This window comes from Strix aluco, chromosome Z, assembly GCF_031877795.1.
Source record: "Strix aluco isolate bStrAlu1 chromosome Z, bStrAlu1.hap1, whole genome shotgun sequence".
NCBI classification, from domain to species: Eukaryota; Metazoa; Chordata; class Aves; order Strigiformes; family Strigidae; genus Strix; species Strix aluco.
The window spans coordinates 4717267-4740051 of NC_133971.1; the positions used below are offsets into that span (position 1 = coordinate 4717267).

Here is a 22785-nt window from a genome sequence, read left to right on the forward strand (position 1 = left end):
GAAGACTGTCTAAGTGGAGCAGACGTTTTGCTGGCACCATAGTGCTATGGCTTCAGGCTCTCCACGCCACGTGTAGCTTTCATGCTGGGCAACGTGTCGGCTTGCTATACCATTTTCACAAGAAAAAAGAAAAAAAAAAAAAGAGTATTGCTCATTTTCAGGATTTTCTACACACACCATGGGCTCCCTCTGGGCCCGATCCCAGTCTCCTCACCCGTACAAACTAGTTTTTTATTCCATGAAAAGCCCCAGTGACAGATTGGGGGTGGTTTTGTGTGGTGGTTATCAGCTAAGCGCAGCTTCCCTGCTCCAAGGAGAAGTAGCTCAGTCTGACCTACACCAGACCCCGCTGCCCGCGGGGCCTTTCCCGCGCCCTCCCGCCGGGCTCGTTACCTCCCGCCGACCCCCACAAGCTGTCTGCAGCCCCCCAGCTCCCTCAGCCCAAGGCTGCCGGCCCGTAGAGCGGACACCCCCCACCTCCGCCATCGCCGCTGACCCCCCGCCCCGCGGCAGCGCCCTTCCCGCCAAACTACACCTCCCGGCATGCCCCGCGCCCGCTGTAAAGTACGCCGCCGTAAAGCGCGCCCGGCGGGGAGCGTGTGCCGCTGCCGCCGCCGCCATCACCGCCCGTCCCGGCAGCATGTACTACAGCAGCACGCAGTGGCGGCACTGGACCTTCCGCAGCGAGGAGGAGCTGGCGCGGCGACGGGCCGAGGCCAACCGCAAGTTTCTCGGGAAGGCGGTGGCGAGCGGGAAGGTGCGGGGGGGGGGGCGGTGGGGAAAGGCAGCAGCGGGCGGGTGTGCTGGAACGCAGTCCCTGAGCCAGTCTCGTCTTTGTTCCCCTCAAGGTTCAGCAGAGCGACCAAGTCCTCCTGGAGCCCCACGAGGAGCTGGCGATATGCAAGTACTACGAAAAGCGGCTGCTGGACTTCTGCGCTGTCTTCAAGCCTGCCATGCCGAGATCTGTGGTGGTAAGCCGTAGTGCCAGCTCGGGGTGGCTTGGGCGGCGTTCTGAGGGCTAGCGGCAGGCTTTGCCCTCTCCCTGCCTCTTGTTCCCTCGCTTTTTTGGCTTGTTCTGGAGAGCACGGATGTCTTTTTGAGTTTTTTGTCCTCCGATGGTGCAGTCTGTGCTTCAGACCGCTTTTTATCTTTTCCTTTTTTTCTGGACAGCGCAGCCATTTCAAAAAAAAAAGAGAGTTATTTCTCAACTGCATCCGTTTCTTGCGGCCGTTACGCATGCATGGATGACTTAACTGCTTTCTTTCCTCTCCCTTAAGCAAAGTAAAGCAAGTAAGCAAGTAGAAACAAACCTAGCGATATGGATTGATAATACAATAAAATGACCCCACTAGCTAAAGGAGGCAGTCCCAAAGTTGAGCTGTCATCCAGTTGTTTCTCAAGCACTGATGCATGTCTGACCACAAAGCAAGCTGGTTTAAGCATCCATACTGGCAGTAAACTAACCTACAAAGAAAAAAATAAAATTGTACTTGAATTGACTTATCTTGAACGAAGAAGAGTGCATTTCAGAAGAGAGTGAGGACTTACAGCTGAAGCAGGGAATGAAATTGCGCTTTTTTGTCACCTAGCCATTAAGATGTATAACCTGTATTGTCCCCTGTCAGTCCTCTCTGTCTCTGGCAGGTGTGGTGAGTAACAAAGATGAAGAGTGTCTTGTCTGAAGATGTGTTTGAAACGTAGCAGTAGGCAGCCGTTACATGCTCTCTGGAGCCAGACCTTATATTTCAGAAGTGGGCCCTGTACAGTGTGTGTGCTGGATCAGACTCACCAGGTAGTGGATTTGGAAAAATGGCGTTCAGATCAGCTTGGAAATCTGGCATTGTCAGCAGTACTTCCAGACACACAGAGAAGCATCAGTGTTAAATGTGTTGGGAAACTGACTGATCCCAGAAGTCAGATGTCGTGGCTGGGATTACTCACAATTTTCAGGCTAATTTTTTCAGTCTTTGGTTTTTAAACTTCATTTAAATGTCATATTTTTCTCACAAAGATATTGTAGGCTTTTTGAGCCTTGTCTTGCTAAATATGTCTCAAAATGGAGGAAAAGATAACCAAGCTGCCATTTTGTAAGGCTCCTGCAGGCATAAATGTATTAGACTTGGAAATATTTAGTGACATGGCATTGTGTGCGTCTTGGTGCTGTAGTGTATCCTTTATGTCTAGTATATATTCAAACTTGCCTGTTCTGTTTTGTGATTTGGTTATTTATTTTTCTTCTTTTGTAATCAATTTTTGCTCTGTACTTAGTTTTCCTTCCCCTTTTATTTTATTTTAGGGAACAGCTTGCATGTATTTCAAACGCTTTTACCTCAATAACTCGGTGATGGAGTATCATCCTCGGATAATAATGTGAGTTATCAATGCGTCTTGAGTTATTCTATCAAGCAGAACATTGGAGGAACAATCTTTGTATCTGTGACGACCTGAAAAAATGAGAAGGGAAATCTGAGAGCTTAAATATGGGTAAAGACAAAAGTACAGTCGCTTTCAGTTTCCATTTGGAAAAGTATGCTGTGTTCAGAACGTGGTGTTTTGAAGATTATAAATTTTCTGAATAGAACTCTTGATAAAAGATGGATGCTGCATATGTTAATTTTTTGCTTTTTTCCCCTCCTCAAGGCTAACATGTGCATTTTTGGCCTGTAAAGTAGATGAATTTAATGTGTCCAGTACACAGTTTGTTGGTAATCTTCGAGAAAGTCCCCTTGGACAGGAAAAAGCTCTTGAACAAATACTGGAATATGAACTGCTCCTTATTCAGCAACTGAACTTCCATCTTATCGTCCACAACCCATACAGGCCGTTTGAGGGTTTTCTAATCGATTTGAAGGTAGTATTGTTTTATATGCTACGTACTCTCTATACTAACATAATACAAATCTGTAGTGGGTTATATTAGAAAATTTTATTTCTTTTTGCGCCAGTGATCTCGTTTCTAGTTTCTAAAGTGATAGGCAAATATCTGCAGGAAGTTGTTTTAGTTGTGGTCTTTAAGCACCTTTGATTATTTTCGGAATAAGAAGATGGCCTGCTACTTTTTAGCTTTACAAAATATTGTTGAATTGTGTGTTCTGAGCTCATGAGCCAGAAGACGAGGAACAGCTACTTACTTTATCCTAAATACTTACTTTTTAGACTCGCTATCCAAGGCTGGAGAATCCTGAAGTTTTGAGGAAAACAGCTGATGACTTCCTCAATCGAGTGGCTCTGACAGATGCGTATCTTCTCTTTACTCCCTCACAGATAGCTCTCACTGCCATATTATCTAGTGGTTCAAGAGCAGGAATTAGTATGGAAAGGTAGTGTTTTATTTTTTGTTATGGGTATGATTTAAACAGTTATTTTGCTTCTTGTATACATTTTTTTTTGCTCCGGACATTCTTAACTAGTAGAAATGTATATTACTGATTAACACTGATACGTTCTTTATGTTTCAAAACTGAAGTGGTACTTTTTTTTTTTTAATTTCCGTTTTCAAAAAGTAGTCGATAAATGCAATTAGTTGGTGTCAGGTTTTTATATTTCTTTGGAAGAAGGAAAAAAAAAATTCAAACTGATGACTGTCCTAATTAGAACAGCACAGGATTTTCAGACTTATCTTGAAGATTAGAGTGAAAAAAGTGGAAATGCTGTAGAAACTGAGAGTATGAAACACATAAAGAATCACTTAAAGTAAGATTTTTAAGATTTTTTCAGATTCAAATGAAATAACATTGAACTGACAGCTACTAGTCATGTGGAAACTAGGTGCTGTATTTGGCTGGTACGACTTCAGTTTCCATGGAAACGGACTAACGGTGAGGTGCTGTTTTAAGTCAGTCTCTTCTTTCCTTTTTGTGGTTTATCCCCTGGTGTTTGCAAAGGCATTATCAAACACTTTGGTATCATTACTGAAATGCATGGTTTGTTTGAGTTCGTTTAAAGGACAAAACATACTCTTTTCTCCAGAAAAAAGGAAGTAGTTGCTGTCAGTAGCTGTATCTGGAGCATTTTAATCACGTGTGAGCGTTTTGCATCTGGAGTGTAATGCCTGCAGGCACAAGGGGTGATGCTAAATGCAAGCAGTTCTTTTTAAAGCTTTCCTTCCGCCTGCTCAGAATGAAGCTCCTATCTCGAGACAGTGAAGGGGTATCCTCTACGGAGTTCACTGTCCTCACAAAAGAGGGTAAAAACATTCAGGTGCTTACTATAACTTGAAACTTGTTGATCTCATTCCCAGATCTGCATTCTGTACTGCTTGTGCCAAAATTTGGAAAAGCATGCTTACAAAAAGAAATACGAAAAGGTTTGCAGGTGGCATGTGAAAGAAGGGATATGAACTTTATCTTTGCATATTCATCAAGAATGCAAGTCTTTGTCACCTGTCTGCACCATAGAGTTGCTATAACCTTATAACTTAATTGTTTTACGTGAGTTTGAGCTGCTGGATGTGGGAGAAGCAACTGTTGCAGCTCAGGTCTTGTGGACCTGTGAGTAGGTCTGACTGCAGAGGTGGGACAGAACATGGAAGGTTTGAAAACCTGTCACTCCCACGATATCAGTGTATAGGTCAGTCTTGAAAAAATCAGAGCTTCAGGAAGAAACAGGTGCCACTGTGCTCTGGCTAATAGGTGGCTCCAAATTAATCTTCAGTTTTGGTATCAGCATGAGGTTAAATAATGCTCTTAAATTTGAGCTGAACAAGTGCAGCGATGCTACCAGTCAGCTTGTAGTAACTACCATCATCATCATGGTGGCTGTGCCTCAGCCTGGCAGCTGCAGCTGATAGAGCTGTGTATGTCTGTGAGTTCAGTGTGACACTAACGCAACCTGGACAGATAGAAACACTTTGGAGTCTTTGGACTTTTGTAATTTATCCAGAAGCGCACTTCCTGGGAAGGGGTGATAGTTGTGGGTCTTGGTGAGGGTTGTTGCTCACAGGTGTTCAGGTTTTACCCAGGTAGTAGGTGTATGTGTTAATGTTCTTACTGGAAGGAGGTCTGAATCACTGAGGGAAGAGGAAGGGACCCACAGACTCGTACAGTATTTAGGATTTGCTTTCAGCTGCCAAAAAAAAGCAGTCCTGTCTTGCAAGCTTTGCTGCCTGTTGGCCTCTCTGACAACTGCTCTTCTGTAGTAGTTGCTTTTCCTGCAGTGATACTGTGTGATGTTAATGTGATACTTCACAGAACCTTAAATGTAAGATGACTTAAGTCAGTGAGGGTCACTTAGAAATGTTTAATTCTGCAGTGTTGGAACTTTGGTTCTTTATGTGGCCAGGGGATACTTATGTCATGTTCTTCCAGAAGAAGAATGTTGCAAGTGACAGATTAGGTTTTTTATCACTTTATAGCATTTATGTAGTCAAAGTGTTTCTGCTAAGTCTAATCATAAAGCTGTAGCAGATGTAAATAATAAATAACACACATTTTATTAACTAATGGTAATTAAATAATTACGACACTTAAGAACTTACTTTTCCGTATCTCTTTGCAGTTATTTATCAGAAAATCTTACACTGAAAGAAAACAGAACATCCTTAGCCAAGCTACTGGATGACTTGAAATGTAAGTAAACACTGGAAAAATATGATAAACAGTATCTCTAAAGGAGGAAAACAATCTTTTTACAAACAACAAAAACTTGAAGCAGAGAAGGTGTGCTTCAGGTGGTTTTCTTCATCTCGGGGCGTGCACAAGGCAAGTAGAATGATGTGGATGCAAAGGTTGTAAACACTGAGCCTTTCCAGTGAGATTAAAAGGCAAAGGGCCTGATGCTTCTCAGAACATTAGGTGCTATAGTCAGTTTAGTGCTAGCAGCTGACTCCAAAGTGGGAAATATATTTTGGGAACTAAATAATGTTTTTTGTAAGTCAGGATGAAATGACTCTTCAGTCACTGGGTCTTAAAAATTGCAGCTTCGGGCAAAAGCCTGCACATAACTACTTTTACCACCAGAGGGTACATTTTCTAAGCTAAATGTTTAACGTTAAGTTACGTGACAGGATTTATACTACACTTCTGTTTTGCATCCATAAAGATGTTTCAAAAGTTGTTTGATATAAAATATCAAGAATGCTATCGTAGTTTAGCTAAGGGGAATGTATTACACTGATTATTACTGTTTTTTAGTTAATTGAAAAGGCTGGGATATGCAATTTCCAGCAAGTAATCAGTTGTTTAATGCTTTAAGCTAATGCATGCATTTAAAATGGCAGAGTGGTAGCATTAAAAATGCAGTCCTTTGACTAAGCTGACCTTAGTGGTGAATGCACCATACAAGTCATTGGGGTCTACAAATTCAATTTAAATTGGATTTATAAAACTTGGGATGCTCTTCCCTTTCTCTCCCTGCGAACAAATCTAGTCTTCAGATTTCCATTGATGAGATGCGGAGGGAATGCTGGGATCCCTTATTCTTCGCTTGCATTATTCTGGAAGGTAGCTTTAGCCCAGAGGTGGTAGCTCTGTGAACATATGATGGCTGGGAGGAAATTTTGAAGCATCTGTAAATGACTGGTTATGTAGAACTGATGGTACAGGAAAAAAATCTTGATTCTTGCAGGGTAGCTGTAAATTTAATTTGCATTCTTAACAAGACTGCAATCAGTCTTCTTGGGTTTTTTAAGACTGAGGTACAATGCTGAATGTAAAAAATACTTGTATATTTTGAAGCTTGTTAGGAGAGTAATGTGAACTCTACATTATTATAATTTACTTTGAGGAAATCCAGAACTGGTGATGCTGACAGCCTGTTTCAGTGTAGTTCTTTGTGCTCAGCTTTGGCTGTACCTTGATATTATTCAGAATTAATCCTTGGATGGAAGATAACAGTTAAGTCTTACATACGTAATCTTTGATCCTCTGAAGTTTGAGTGCTATGTGGGACAGGAAGTTTTGTAAGCAAGCAGTTTGGGAGGAGTTCATACTTTGAATGTCTAATACTTGCTTTAAGTAGACACAAATACAAGGATTTTATTCAGTAAGCTTTCTGTCTGAACTGTTAACAATATGTTGTGTGTTGCCTTGTAGTGTCTTTTGAGTCTGAAAACTAGATATGATGCTTTCAAAACCTTAGAGGTGTGGACTTCTTAGATTCTGTTTTTTCCTCTGTGTACCATTCTGATTTTTTTTGGTGTAGGTTTTTTTTCGCTGGTAGAAGCTGCTTGAAAATGTACCCTGTGCTCATGTTAGAGGGAGGGGAGGGCAAACTGTTGGCTCAAGATTAACTGCGAGGGATAAGCAGTAAAAGTAGCCATACTACTGATCGATAAGCTTGTGGAATTCATGAGGGTGGTGGGCTGACCCTGGCTGGATGCCAGGTGCTCCCCAGAACTGCTCCATCAATCCCCTCCTCAGCTGGACAGGGCACAGAAAATAGTAGGAAAGGCTCATGGGTCGAGATCAGGACAGGGAGGGATCGCTCACCAGTAACTGTCACAGGCAAAACAGACTCAACTTTGGGGAAATTAGTTTAATTTATTATCAGTTAAATCAGAGTAGGGTAATGAGAAATGCAACCAAATCTTAAAACACCTTCCCCCCTCCCTCCCTTCTTCCCAGGTTTAGCTTTGCTCCCTATTTCTCTACCTCCTCCTCCTTGTCCTCCTCAGCAGTGCAGTCTACACGTCCTGCCAGGACCCTGCTCCAGCGTGGGCTTCCCATGGGGTCACAGCCTCCTTCGGGCACATCCCCTTGCTCCTGCGTGGGGTCCTCCCCGGGCTGCAGGTGGATTCTGCTCCCCTGTGGACCTCCCTGGGTGCAGGGCACATCTGTCTCTCCATGGGCTGCAGGGAATGGAGCACCTCCCCCCGCTTCTGCTTCACTGCCCTTGGGGTCTGCAGGGTTGTTTCTCTCACATGTTCTCACTCCTCTCTTCAGCTGCACTTGTGCATGTTTTTTCCTCCCTTCTTAAATACGTTATCCCAGAGGTGCTACCACTGTCACCTTGGCCAGTGGCGGGTCTCTCTTGCATCCAGCTGGTGTTGACTCTGTCGGACATAGGGGAAGCTTCTGGCAGCTTCTCACAGGAGCCACCCCTGTAGCCCCTTCCCGCTAACAAAACCTTGCCACACAAACCCAATACAAGGTAGAGAAGAAATTACATAATGTGCTTAGACCTGTGTTGTTGCCACTGTAGGCATGAAAAATCTCATAAAGAAGTATGAACTGCCAAGGCCTGAAGAGGTTGCTGCTCTAAAACAGAAATTAGAGAAGTGTCACAGCTTGGAGCTTTCACTTAATGCAAACTTGTAAGTAGATACTTAGTCTTTGATGTGTTAAACTTCTGCCTTTTTGCTATAGAAACAATTTGTGTGAGTGATTGAAAATGGAAACATTTAAACATACACAAAAGGATTTCTGTTCATGTGCTTACTATTATGAGTGTCTGCTGGAAGCTGAGAACCAAGAGTCGGAGTAGTGCTTTCAGTAATATGTAAATACATTCTTTTGTGCTGATTTGCAGTGCAAGCTGTAAGACTGATTATTTTGTAACAGAACTGGAATCTGGGGTAGCTCCTAAGGTCTTGCCCATGTAATGAGAATCAAAGGCTTTAAAATCACATGATTAGAATTGTGTAAAGGGTTAATGTTTTCTTAAGAGTCATGTGGATGACAAAGGACTTCCTGATTTTTCTTTTTTGCTATTTTCACTTTTGTACCCACTGTGAACTTCCAGCAAACTGCTAGCTTAAAGTCTTCGGTAGTTTTTTATGTGACAAGCAGTCTAATCTTGTGGTCAAATAAGGAGACTCTGACTTATAAAAATACCTAAACATTTCACTTTTTTCCCTGGGTGGGGTTAGGAAGAAGAGGAAAGGTTATGAAGATGATGATTATCTCACAAAGAAATCTAAAGTGGATGAGGTCAGTAAACCTATTGTACAAGTACTTCCACTCTAACTGCCGAGACAAAAGTGACACAGCTACTGAGACAAACTTCTGCATCTGTTAATATTCTTTTATGTGTTGCTCAGACAGAATCTTTTTCAACTTTTTTTGAAAAATGAGCCAGAGTTCATACTAGCTGGTGCTTGGGAGTGTTCTTAAATACTCCAGTCTTTTGTGGGGAGGAGGAAGAACACACAGGCCATCCTTTCCTTGGGAAGTCTTTTGACAAACCATAGAACAACCATAGAACAACATCAAGTTTAGTACTTCCAGCACGTGAAACTTCATGATGCCAGTGAGGGGAAGTAGCTGTGAAACTGAGATTTGGAATATTGTCATGAAAGGAGGTTTTGGAAGTCCAGGAACTGAACACTTCAGGAGAAATCCTGGCTCTACAGGTGGAATCTCAGGCCTCAGAATGCGGATGAAATAAATGAGTATATGCTGAAATATATACTCAAGCAGGCTTTTTTCACAGAAGTTTTATGTGGCGATTTTTCTGCTGACCAGTGTTTCTGAAACTGTTTACGTTTACTTTATTTGGCTTCTTGAACAAAGCAGAAGTCAGCTGCTGGACTAAATTTCTCCGTCAGCCGATTTGCTCGCCAGGCTTGCATAAACTACAGATGGGTAGCAAGGACCTCAGGTTATAAGACCAAGTATAAATAAGGTGGAGATAGACTGAGAAGGGCGACTGAACAAGTGAAAACAGAATTAAGGTCTAATCTGAACACCTTTCAGAGCTTTCATTTGTAACATTGACTGGAAGTTGCAGAGAATACATTCTGGTGGAGGAGTAGCTTTGTGAAGAACCCTTTTTAACTGGACTTCTCTTGATACTGAAGATATTGTACATCCTGATAGCCTAAGACAACTTCAGTATGATGTTTAGAAAGACTTGCTAACAGCTGAAGAGGGTCATCTGTCAGAATCTTAAGATAAAAAAAACACACATCCTGCATTTTGTAATTCAATGAGTCTTGCTATCAAGTAGGTTGATAATATGATGTTGAACTAGAATCTAAAAAATTATTTGAACGATATTGTAATACAGTCAGCACTGAAAGTATGTTTTAACAAAATGTGCAACCTCAGGCATATTTTATGATAATGATTTAATGCTGTAAAAACTTTGACTAGTGTTTACTCCAAATGCCACTTTTAAAAAGCATATTGGAACTGGCAGCTCCATAAAACTAGCACTTTCATAACTTTGAGAACATGACTTAGAGAACAGCTCCAGCTAAACTCTGGAGACTCACTTCTTCCTGGCCCTGGTTTAATTTCAAGGGGATCTTATTTTAGTTATGGTGCTGTGGTTTGAGGTAGTTCTGATTTTTGGGTTTCTTATTAATTTATATTCACAGTTCTTCCAGAGCAATAAATGGATTGGATAAATTTACATAGTGTGCAGCGTTTCATGATAAGCTCTTGCACTGATTTAACAGCTCCTGAAATACAGGATTTTAAAATATTGAGTATCTGAAGTGCCAAGGGTTTGTGTTTGTGTAGTTTAATTTCTGAGTTAATTACCACATGCAAAAGCAGATCTGAGCTGGGCAGGACATAAAGGAGACTGCTTAGCTTTTTGAAAGCTTATAGCCTGTGTGTACTGCTCAAACCTTGAGACTTCTCTAACCCTGTAGTTAGTTACCTGCTGTTATCGGTGTTTGTTAGTAAGTAGGCTGAAGTATACAAGTGCAAAATCAGTTCTAATCTATTTGTAACATTTTGTTTCATGATTTAATAGTTTACAGCTGAAGTTAATAGCAAGGCCGTAACTGATATGGAGAGCTCATCAATTTGAAATAATAGAAGAAACACACAGAGTACTGTTTGAGCACAGATGACTCGGCTGCCAAAGCGATGAAGCCATAAAAAGCACAAGATATTAGTAAAAGGTTGCAATATGAGCTTTTGTGGAAATTTCTACATAGTTGTCCATAATGAAGAAGCATGAGCTAAACCTCAAACAGGTGCTGAAAAGGGGCTGCTAAAATGACCATGTCTCCGTGACTTCCAAGAGTAGGCATGGATAACCAGCTTTAAGGTTAAACGGCTTAGTCACCACTAGTTAAAATATTTCTTAGTCTTCCTTCTGTTCACGGAATACTTCTGTTAGGTAGTAAATGCTGCCTGTCAAGAGTGTAGCTGGTTTTGGCGGGGGAGGATGGTACTGGTTTTGATAACCACTGGGGCTTGCTGGCAGAAGCAATAGGGCTTAGTCCGAGGAGCCTGTCAAGCCTGTATTCTGGGATTAGCCACTCTTGGCTAAAATAAATATAAAAAATAAAATCTTCCCTTTGATACTTCCCAAGTTTTTTTTCTGTTTTATTCCCTGCACAGGAGCACACTGAGTAATACTGCTTGAGAGGGGTGTGCAAGAAACATTTCCAAGGAACCCTGGAATCAAAACTTAATTTGGGAGTTTTGCAATAGATTAGGGCATACTTGAAACTCCCTTAACTGTGCTTATGTTTAGTGGGAGTAAGTCTGAGCAGAAATGCAGGTGGTGGGGACTCTAAGGAAAGGAAATACCCTTTTAAGTTGTTGAGTGGTTCTTGGCCATGAACTTAGGTCAGGCATGTCATGAGAATGTGAAGGGAAACAAAAACCAGGCATATTGTTAAGTAACTTCTGTGTAGGCCTTGCCTGAATTCTTTCCAGTTGGAGCTGGCCTTGTTAAGTTAACCAGGACTGAGAGATTGCTGCCTGGTTGTCAGAAATGGAGCGTGCAAGATAAGAACAGTCAAGCGTCCTGGCAGAAACGCTCATCTGACAAGTGCTGTGTTTAAAAATCAGTTTAAACTTGCTATTTAAGTGAGTCTGTTCCCGATAGCAGGCAGCAGAGTTCAGAGATGTGAAAAGTTAGGTGTTATTCTCTGTAACGTGTAGTGGAAGTTACTGTGACAGCACGTGCAGTAGTACCACGTACCTACAAGTTGGGTGTGGCCTGGCCCACCTGACTGTAAAACCCACCCAATTAACACCTTGCTCAAGGCGTTGCTTTCTCCCCTTCCATTAGGAAGAGTGGACTGATGATGATGTTGTGGACTTAGTGTAACCTTGAAGGAAGATGGAATCCTACCACTGCAGAAACTACTGTGTGGTGTCACGTGTGAACCTGTCTGCCACAGGTTCCTTACACTGTGCCATGAGGTATTTATTCTGTCACTAATATCTTTGCAATAAAGCATATCACTTTGCTAAAATAATTGTAGTGCCGTTAAACGCTCCCCTCCTCCTGAGCTTGTCACTGGAGCAGCTAAAAGAATACAGCCGAGCCCCTAACACTTGGCACTTTTGGAAGGTTCTTCTCAAACGTACCAAGGAGGCTGCAGCAACACATTTTACAATATGGAAAGTAATAATCACACTGTTGTGACATGCTCTGCAGCTGCAATCTCCTATTAGGTTGTTGTGACTGACTTAACCTGGGGGCAACTGAGAAGAGTGTTTTTTAAATCTTCCTAAGTAGTCTGATGTCTTCCAAACCTAGAGCAAAGTCTGTTTCCTTTTCATCTGCTGTTTTAGAACATAAGCAGCTCTACAATACACGCACCTAAATGTCACTTGGGGAGTTTCCTAGTTCTGTTCTCATCACTGCATGGAGTTGGTAAATAGCCAGCCAAATCTGTCCTAAAGTTCATATTTTTACCATGTTACGCTACCTACACCCAGCCACCTAAATCTACAGAATAAACCACTTTATGCACTGTTTCTGACAAGTCCTATACCAGGGTCATCAGCTGACTAGTTGGGGAAGAAAATCAGCTATTGCCATTTCAGTGCAGAAAGCCTGGCACCATTTACACACACCCCCTTCCTAATCGGAGTGAAGGGAGCGTGACTAAACACTTTAAGTCGTGTGCTTGGGTTCTGAACTGGTTGGAAGCTGCAAGCTGAGCATTCACACAAAAAAAATGTTGCCAGCTAGGACTGTGACTTGTGTGACCTTAGGACTGTGACTTGTGTGACCTAACGGTACGCAGAGAGAGAACTAAGCAGGGCAGGAAAAAAGATTCTTAATTACCTTTTTCCTCCGAGACGCAGTTGGACAGTGGTTTGGCAATAGAGGCTTGACCGTGGCAGGTCAAGCAGTGGTTTTATGGGACCATCTAAAAATAATTCAGCAGTCCCAAGGTCTAGCAACCAGGTGTGTCTTCCCTAGGCTGCGTTAAGAGCGTGACCCTGGTCTGCCAAGCGCAGAACCACTGTGCTGCGCACCCGCCGTCAAGAAAGTCATTTATGACATGATCTCATTAGCCCTGTCAGTGAGTCTCCGCATCCTGTTACTCCTCATTAGATCACTGCCTAGAAAAGTTACAGCTGGCAATGCTGAAATACCCTCTGAATCAACTACGTGTTTTTAATTCTTTTTAACAGTTTTAACATCTACTTTCTCACCCCATGACATACGTACAGATTAAGGCAAGCGGACAAGGTAATGCTCTTCTGAGGATTCATGCTAAAAAAGGGACACTGCATGGACATTTTGAAGTACATCATGTGTGCAGACACTGTAAAAGACTTCCACAGCAGCCAGTTAGCCAGTTTCCATAATGAGTTGATCTGCAGCTTGATTTATTTTAAAAACTTACTTTTCACTTATAAAAATAATATTTATGCTAGACTTACAGTGCACAAAAGACCAACCAATACATATTTTATAAAATGGTTTAATGAATGCATGCATGTCTGATACAATGATCAATAAATTTACTGAATTCAAATTATTTGCCATTGTAAACATTTTACAAAAGCATTGTGATTTATCTGGATATACAGTTTTGATGGACGAACTATTCAGACTGAATCAGTGGCACATCAAAAAATAAAGCTGACAAGACCCATTCTGCATATTCTCTTTCAACATGATTCCAGCAAGAGAAACAGCATGGTATAAAAAGTGTACAGTAAAGATTGTTCCTACCATAACATCAAATTCTGGAAACTGTAAATACAAGTTAAAAGTGGTTGAAACAGTCAAAAGTCATAATTATTGTAACCAGTCAGAAATTACAGTAAGAAATGTTATCCAGTTATATGTGGCTGTCAAAACAACACATTTCTTCTCATGTCAGTTGATAATTCTTTTCCAACAAGATAGCAAAACTTTGGCAATCAGAGGTGCTGAAAATAATTTTCAAAGTTCAAGACACAGTCACAGCATTTTCTTTGCGGAAGGTGGACTGTACACCAAGGCTCAGAGGTTGTGAAAACTGTTTCCAAGTGGAAAAAAAGTGCAAGTGTCCTGCACAGATAGCTTAAAAAGCTGCTGGTACAATCATTCACCAACAGAATCTTTGTTTTCTTTTTGCATAGTTCACACATCACTGGGAATGTGACAGGGTGTGCTATTTTTGGCAAGAGCAAGAAGAAAGTGATACTGGTGTGAGTTGCCATGTTGGGCATGCTGGATCCATGCAGAATTCAGGTACAGGGCTGCTACCTGATGTTATTAGACACTGAATACTGATTTTGTTTTTGTTGGAGCAGTTCAGTAATAGCCAAAAGCTTCTTCAGAACATGCTGCAGAAAGAGAGCCAGTAAAACCACACGTTAGTTGGAAACAGAAGAGTCTTGCCTGAGAAGCAGTTTCAGCATTAGCCTATCAGACCTGCTACGAGGTAGTTTAGAATCACAGAATCATCTAGGTTGGAAAGGACCTTGAAGATCATCTAGTCCAACCGTTAACCTGGCACTGACAGTTCTCAACTCCACCAGATCCCTCAGCGCTGGGTCAACCGGTCTCTTCAACCCCTCCAGGGATGGGGACTCCACCACCTCCCTGGGCAGCCCATTCCAACGCCCAACAACCCCTTCTGCAAAGAAATACTTCCTAATATCTAGTCTAAACCTTCCCTGGCGCAAGTTGAGGCCATTACCTCTTGTCCTATCACTTGTTACTTGGTTGTAATGTATTAAAAAAAAGGGAAACAGCTGATTTCCTTGTCAATAAGACATTACCTTCGAAAGGAAGTCTAAAACAGTGTTACGAACTTTGCCTCTCCGCCCATGGATCTTTTTGCTGCTTTGTGGTTTAACAGGGAGGTTTAACAGAAAGTCTACAGCTAACACACTGTTGGGGTTTGCTAGAAGTCTGCCATGTTTGTTTACAAATGTACTGGCAAAGTAGGAAGCAGAAATGAGGCATTGATAGAAAGCTAAGGAAAGTAAATTTAGTTTTCAACTGAAAAAAACCAAGATCCTAAAACTAATGACCCAGAGAGCCTGGCAGGAGACAGTAATTTTGTGGGTTTAGGCTTCCTCTAGAAACTAAAACTTCCTCTGGAAACTTTAAAAAAACCTCTCTGGTTTTGTTGCACAAAGAAACAAAACTACGGACTAAGTATTTACAGCTAATAACCTCCTGGTGAAATGCACCTATTTTAAAACATTTATCAGTTATTCTGCTAGCCAGAAATATGAAAGAATCCTGATAATAAGGAGTAACTGAAGACACACACTGTCTGTGCCTGTGATTTGTTTAACCCTTCTCGCTTACCTGCATTACACCTCGCTCGTTACTGAGCGTCCGGAGTTCAGCTGAGTGTGCCACACAGATCTCGTGTAAGGCCGCCAGATCACGAGACAGGTCAGTTCTAGAGTGCTCTGTAGTGTCTGGAAGCTCAGGAACATTCTTCAACAACAACAAAAAAAAAAAAAAGCAGATTTAGGATGCTGAATACGGGGGCATACAGGGAGATAAATTGCAGCTCCACAGCTCTGCCGACACGATTGTTTTATACCACAAGCAAGTTCTGCAGTGTTTGTCTTCCCACCCAAGTCTCCAATCCATCTTTCTTTTATGAATTAGGGATTTCCTCCTCTCCACAAGCATGCGTTTTGTGAGTATACTGCAATTTCCACACCTGCTAGAAGGGCTCTGGTGTTGCTACTGTGGCAGGTGCACCCACCCGACGACAGTGGGGCTTCTTGGCTGCTGAAATATAGTGGCCATTGATGTTTTTTTTTTTTCTCAGCTTTCTTCTCAGGGTTTTACAGTGATTGGGGGCCTCGGTCAATAAAGACTGATGCTGACCACAGATCACATCCAGCTCGGGTACAAACGGAGTCCCCTGGGGGAGCCATTTTGAGCCAGTCCCCTCTGGAGCAGCACACACGGCTGCAGTCGAGGACTCATCCCTTGGCTCGGGACATCGCCCAAGGAAACTCCTTGAGGTTCCCCCCTTGGGTTGGGACACTGCCCAAAGAAATTCCTTGAGGTTGAGCACCCTCACTTTTGAGGTGAATGACTGAGCATTATGGATTGTTGTTAATCCTAGGAGTTTGTGCAGTAATAGTTTTCTCCTCTCAGGGACATTCAGATCAGTCATTTGTGAATGATTGCGGGAGTGCCAATTGATTGTATTAAAATAAATGTAATTTTAACTATTGTCTGTTTATCTTGAGAGCCTCCACAACATTTTAACTGGTGTAGTTAGCAGGATGTCGACAGAACTATTACGGAGGCACAGTTGTGTCCCTTCTCCCCCAGATGTACAATGGGTGAAGGAGAAGTGGTTTGACCCGGTGGCAGTTGTGGAAAAGTTGGAACAGAGCCATGGAAGTTTTTGGGATGGCAGAGGTATAGGGAATATGTGCGCCATCTTAGGCCTGTTTGATTCAGGTGCAAGATTACTTTGGAATAGTGGAGAAAGGTTATTTAAAGAAACTACCAGAAATTGATTGTTTAATGAAAGAAGTGTTATGAGAGTGAGCGTGGTTATTGGAACAAAAAATTGAAATTATGTTGGCACAGGCAAAAAAAACCCCCTAGTATTGTCCAGATCCAAAAGTTAATTATGAATGTGGACCTTGAGGAGTGGGATGGGGACATATGGGGAGAGTCTGATGAAAGAAATTTGAAGGAAATGGAGGAACTGAAGGAAAGTAATGTGCGACCTCTCAACAAAACAGAAAGGCACACGGGTCTGCAGGGTGGGAACCCCTGAACCACCATCCATGTGACCCCCTGGGCAGGATCTGAGCTTAGTGAACTCCTAAGTTTTCATGTAAACCAGGCAAAACTGAAACCAACTGTCTGTGGACAAGGCAGGGGATCAAATCCTGTCAAGTGATGATGAGGCAGGAGGGTTCTTGGTTCCTGGAGTGTTTTTAAGTGCCAGGCTGGCAGGTAACCAGTCAATAACATCTCGACTGGCTTACTGGGCTGGGGGTGTGGACCCCAAGGAGAGGGGGAACCTGTTACTATCCAGGTGAAGAGATTATTGGAACTGGCAGGAGTACAAAAGGCAGCTTCCCTTCAGGTGGTGTATGAGAAAGGGCTCATACAGCCCCTTTTGACAAGATCTGGGGCTGATGGGAGCGAGATGGGATGGACTGACCCGAGCGGTGGCGTGGACAGAAATCGGAAGGTCGGGAAAGTCAGCCAAAAACTGCACCCTGAGCAGCCTCCTTGCTGGGAATTCGAATTGCCCCAGGGCAGGCCAGATCAACCTTAGGATCCAGGAAGGAGCGATCTTTGGATCTTTGTTGGCATTTCGGGTACCCCAAGTAATGTTACATGCGCAAGACACCCACCGACCACATCCCTATCCACATCCTGAAGTTGGTGGAACTGCTGGAGGGGAAGACCCCAGAGCAAAGGGAAATGCAGGCAACCGCACTCCCTCAGGCAGGGGAATTTAACCCTTCTGCGACATTGAGAAGGGAATTGAGAGTCAAAACACTAGAAGCTGTTGTTTGGGGGCTGGCCTGCCCACTCCACATGGTGAATTCCTACCAATAGTCTGCTGACAAGGAGCCCTATATACATATCCCTGTGGGTCCTAGGCAGATAAATCCAGAATTTTTGATTGATACAGGGGCCCAAATTAGTGTCTTAGACAACAAACCCATGAGTTAGGACTTAGGCCATCAAGAAAGATTATAAACATAATAGGTGTGACAGAGGTGGTAGAAAAAGGTCCTATAGGCCAAACGCAATTTGGTTACCAGGGAAAAAGAGGATGTAGAGGTGATTTTGAGGCCTTATAAGGGAAATATATTGGGGTTTGATCTGCTGGCAGGTAAGCAATGGTATTTACTAGATGGCAGAGCGTGGAGTTTTGGAGGTAGAGGGACAATGTAAGAATTTTGCAGGTTGCTCCTTTACTGCTGCAATTTAGAGTAACCTGTGTCTCTCAGTATTCATTGCTGACTGCTGCCAAACAGGGTATTTTACAAGTAGTTAACGATCTTGAGAAAAGAGAGGTTCTAAGTCACACATATTCCCCTTATAATTCTCCGGTTTGGTCAGTCCATAAATCAGATGGGTGGTGGCTATGGTCAGCTAATGACTACTATCAGAGATAGAATAATAACACCCCACGTTTAGCAGTTTCTGTCCCAAATGTATCATCAATAGTAACAGCAACACTGCTCACCCATGGATGGCTGCTTTAGATGTTAAAGAGATGTTTTTTATGATTCCCCTAAGGGTCGAGGATAAGCCTCAGTTTGCCTGGGCTTGGGAAAGGATGCAGTACACCTTTAAGTGACTCCCACAAGGACATAAATATCTCACTGTTGCTCATAATGCTTTGGCCAAACTTCTCAGCACAGCAGAGGTGCCGTCAGGTGTCCATAGATATTAGCATATGGATGGTATTTTGGTTGGTGCAGATACTAGAGAAGAGGTAGGGCAAGTGGCTGAAACCGTTTGGGACACGTTAACTAAGAATGGGCAAGACATTCCGCCCTCTAAATGTCAAGGTCCTGGGCAAGAAATGACATTTTTAGGAGCTTGGTGGGTGGCTGGAGCAGTTGCAGTACCTGATGATACTCTATCAGTTATTGAAAGGGGGCAAATTCCAGGTAATAAGGCAGAAGTACAGCACCTGCTAGGTACATGGGGTTACTGGAGGAAGCATTACCAGGGTTTTTGGTGATTGCTCATCCTTTATATGATCTGCTTTGAAACAATAGGGAGTGGGACTGGACTTTACAGCATAGAGAGGCCCTGAATATTCTAAAGGATGAACTTAAGACCTATCAGAGGTTGGGGCCCTTACACCCACAGGACCTGCAGAGGGTAGAGCGGGGATTTGCAAAACATGGCTCCTATTCTGGTGTGCTTCAGATTGGACAGGGGGGGACCAGCTAGATCTTTCCTGTTTTCTTCCACTTCATTTAAGGAAACTCAACAGCGGTATTCAGAGTGGAAGGGGCTTCTCTCACTTACTAGGGCAGTTAAGGAAGCAGAGAGGTTATATACCATACAGAATAGCGTACTGCAAGGCCGTTTTCTTCTTTCAAATTTGATTCTTCAGGGGTCACTTCCCCCTGAAGGGGTAGTCCAGAAGGCCATGGTATCTAAGTGGTATGCTTATTTAGAGGGAGTTAGTCAAAATCTCCAAGCTCCAACTGCCTGTAAATCCAGATCTGGTTTTCTCAGGCCAACCCTATAAACCTTCCCCAGTCAAGGAGGCACCCGAATTGACAGGTTCAGACACGAGGAGTGTGGTTTACTGATGCATCCACTGGCCGAGTAGGATTAAAATGCCAATATAAAGCAGCAGCCTTGGAAACTGGTAACAGTAAAATGATTATAGGGGAGGAAGAAGGTAGCGCACAGATGGGAGAGTTGCATGCCCCCTTGTTGCAGCAGAGAAGGGCATCACTGACTTACACTGGCTTATAAGGGTGCTAGAGTGGATACGCCAGTGGGCATCTGATCAGTGGGAAGTGGGCCATACAAAGGCTTGGAGAGCTGAGGACTGGCAACAATTGTTAGAAATAGGTAGATCACAACCCCTGAAGGTGGGGGTGGGTAAAGGGCCATGCAAGAGACAGGACCCCTGCTGCGAGATGGAGTCAGCAAGTAGATCCCCTGGCCCAAATTAGGGTAGTTGACAGTGATGAAGAAGATGGCGATCGGTTGGCTGAGTGGCTACACATGAAGTAAGGCCACTGAGGGAAAACAGATCTCTATTACGAGTGTTGGTCCTGGGGATAGCCCATGTCTATGAAAACATCTGAAGCAGTTCTTACGGCTTGTCCACAGTGTTGAATGAGGCTTAAGGTTAACCATCCAATTCAAGCCCGAGCCCAGCATATCAAACAAGGTAAAGCTCTCTGGAGCACCTGGAAGTTGATTATATTGGTCCCTGGAAGCCATTCTCATGGGAGGAGATACATTATGGTAGGAGCAGAGGTGGTGTCAGGATTAACTACAGCTACAGCTGTTAAAACAGCTACTGGAGACCAAACAGTCTGAGTTCTGCAAGGATGGTTTAGTACCTTCTCCATCCCTGAAAGTGTTCAAGGTGACAATGGATCACATTTCACGGTCACAGTGGTGCAAAATGGCACAAGGAGAAGGTATGAAGTGGGTGTTTCATACACTGTACTATCCTCAGGCCAATGGCATAATAGAGCAGACCACTGGTTTCATTAAGAGACAAGTCAAGGTCTCACAACACAACTGTGACATACGGTTATCACAAGTGTTTTTTATTGTTAATAACCACAGGGGAAATTATGGGAACATGCAGATAGCAGCATTTTACCCTAAGGTTTATTGGCTGGTGACACTCCTATATTTAACAATAATAAGGGCCAGTTCCCCTCGAAAATATATGTGGGCCAACCTGTCATGATAAAGTTGCCTTTGACTGGCATTGTGCCTATGACCTTAGTAAAACCTTGGGGGTTTACATGCCTGGGAGGCATTAGATAAAGGTGGAAAAACTCACCTTTATCTAAGGCTGAATGGATAATTCCTGACTTTTAACTTGATGCTCGGGCTTTAATCCGAGGCCTAGTTCTGTTTTCTTTCAGGATCCTGGAAAAACAGGTGGCTTCGGCACCCCTACTGGCAATGGTGATGGTGACTCTCACGGACAATCAAGACTTGGATGACAACATGGTGGTGAATGAATTTTTTTTGAACTTGGCATCTTTTAGAAGAATGTGATTGAAATTGGTGTTATTAAGGAAGGTGTTTCTATGTCCCAGATGTGTTAATGCTACTTCATGAATCTTTCTTCACAAATGAAGAAAGTGGCAAGAGACTCAAAGGCAATTGTTCCTGTATTAACTGGTTGGCTGGATATGTCTGAATTTTCCTTGTCAGAACGCTTAGTTTCCTTCAATTTTGATAATGATTGTAGTTGTGTTTATTATGGTTTGTATTATATTATGTTATAATAGTGTATAGGTTGTGAAGTCCATGTTAACAGTAGAGTATGTCTTCTAAAATTTTTTTGTGTAATTATCTAGGAATGACAATCCACAACAAGCATTAAAGCTCACTGGGACTGCGCTCCCTTTTAACCTTGGAGGCAAGAGGTGACCGTGCCACCACTCCAAGGAGACCAGCTGAATCGTGACTGTGGTCACGGGGTGGACTGTGGGGTAGGTGCACCCACCCCGACAGAGATGGGGCTTCCTGGCTGTTGAGACACAGCAGCTGCTGATTCTTTCTTTTGCATCCTTGTTCTCAGGGTTTAACAGTAATTGGGGCCCTCAGCCAACAAGGCTGATGCTGACCACAGATCACATCCAGCTCGGGTACAAATGGAGTCCCCTGGGGGAGCCATTTTGAGCCAGTCCCCTCTGGAGCACCACACACGGCTGCAGTCGAGGACTCATCCCTTGGCTCGGGACATCGCCCAAGGAAACTCCTTGAGGTTCCCCCCTTGGGTTGGGACACTGCCCAAAGAAATTCCTTGAGGTTGAGCACCCTCACTTTTTAGGTGACTGAGCATTTTAGCTTGTTGTTAAATCCTAGGAGTTTGTGCAGCAATAGTTTTCTCCTCTCAGGGACATTCAGATCAGTCATTTGTGAATGATTGCGGGAGTGCCAATTGATTGTATTAAAATAAATGTAATTTTAACTATTGTCTGTTTATCTTGAGAGCCTCCACAACAGCTAGACTACCACTGAGCTGACCAGAACGCTGAATATAGAGACTCATAACCTTCCCCTAAATGAGGGGGAATCCATCCATTACGTGTTTTTTTTTTTTTTTTTTCCCCCCCAATCTGGATGATAGAACAGCATCACAAAAATGCAGCAAAATCTGTAACTATTAAGTAACTCATTAAACTAGTCATAAAACAATAATGTAATTAAACCCGTAGATTAATCCAACAGCTATTTCCAAGCCAACAGTTTTCAGAGACCTCATGCAAAATCTGTCATTTAAAGAAAAGTGACATATTATATGCAGAAGTTGTAATTTAAGCAGAAAAAGATGACATATGGCAACCTACCTGAATGCCATACTCATTTTTACATCTTATCAAAATATTCTGAGATGTCTTCTAGGTCACTTTTAAGGGATCAGTTGTGGAAGCTTGGCACATTTTTTTAATCTCATTTTTTAAAATGAATTCTTGGTTTAAAAATACATGTATATAACATGAGGACCTAACTCCTGTTACTGCTATCATACACAAAACAGTAACAGTTTAATATACAGTTCAACATGCAGTTATACAGTAACTGCCATTCACTTTAAAACTACAATATCTAGAATGAATGCAGTGACACGTTTGGTAAAGCATAACTGAAATTCAACCTAATGTTTTTTAAAGCAAAAAATAATTTCAATCTCTGGTCAAAACCATATGACAAGTTATATATATGAATTTTTGTTTTATAATATATTTTTAAAGATTTGTATTTTTGGCCAAGATTTCTAATCCCCATAACTATAAAAATCTATTTGAGCTTCTTATATCTACAGAGGCATTAAATGCATAAAGCTTAAGGTGACATTTGGTGGTTTGAATTCTGTATGACAGGCCAGCAATGTTCAGTTTCTAAACATGCGTAAGAAAAATTTATTCAGTTACAAGCATTCAAAACTGCGTGGGAGCTGATGCCTTTTTCAGTTAGTTCATCATGTAAAGAATTTTCATTTACAATGTTGCTATGTAA

General features: G+C 42.6%; 2 protein-coding genes across 13 annotated transcripts in view; one reads left to right on the forward strand and one right to left on the reverse strand.

Annotated features, from left to right (window-relative positions):
- The first annotated feature begins 595 nt into the window (after nt 1-595).
- CCNH (cyclin H) lies at nt 596-21739 on the forward strand. 12 transcript variants are annotated; one of them, XR_012621702.1, is made up of 11 exons: nt 596-757; nt 849-971; nt 2297-2370; nt 2641-2851; nt 3157-3320; nt 5497-5567; nt 8140-8251; nt 8807-8867; nt 10642-12050; nt 15878-20769; nt 21120-21739. XR_012621702.1 is itself a non-coding variant. In XM_074813133.1 (10 exons), exons 1-9 carry the CDS (start codon nt 641-643, stop codon nt 20757-20759), a joined length of 1014 nt encoding a protein of 337 aa, XP_074669234.1. In that variant the 5' UTR covers nt 596-640; the 3' UTR covers nt 20760-20769; nt 21120-21739. The 12 variants fall into 12 exon arrangements, 5 of the variants coding, with proteins under 5 accessions (XP_074669234.1, XP_074669236.1, XP_074669233.1 ...); XR_012621701.1 differs by having other exon boundaries at nt 15878-21739; XR_012621706.1 differs by having other exon boundaries at nt 11238-12050; nt 15878-21739.
- Nucleotides 13555-22785, reverse strand: part of RASA1 (RAS p21 protein activator 1) — a 70700-nt gene continuing 61469 nt past the window's right edge. The window contains exons 24-25 of the mRNA XM_074813131.1: nt 15400-15534; nt 13555-14423 (exon numbers count right to left, since the gene is read on the reverse strand). Of these exons, the coding sequence (XP_074669232.1) occupies nt 14340-14423; nt 15400-15534 (219 nt within the window). The 3' untranslated portion in view covers nt 13555-14339. The remainder of the gene's footprint in view (nt 14424-15399; nt 15535-22785) is intronic.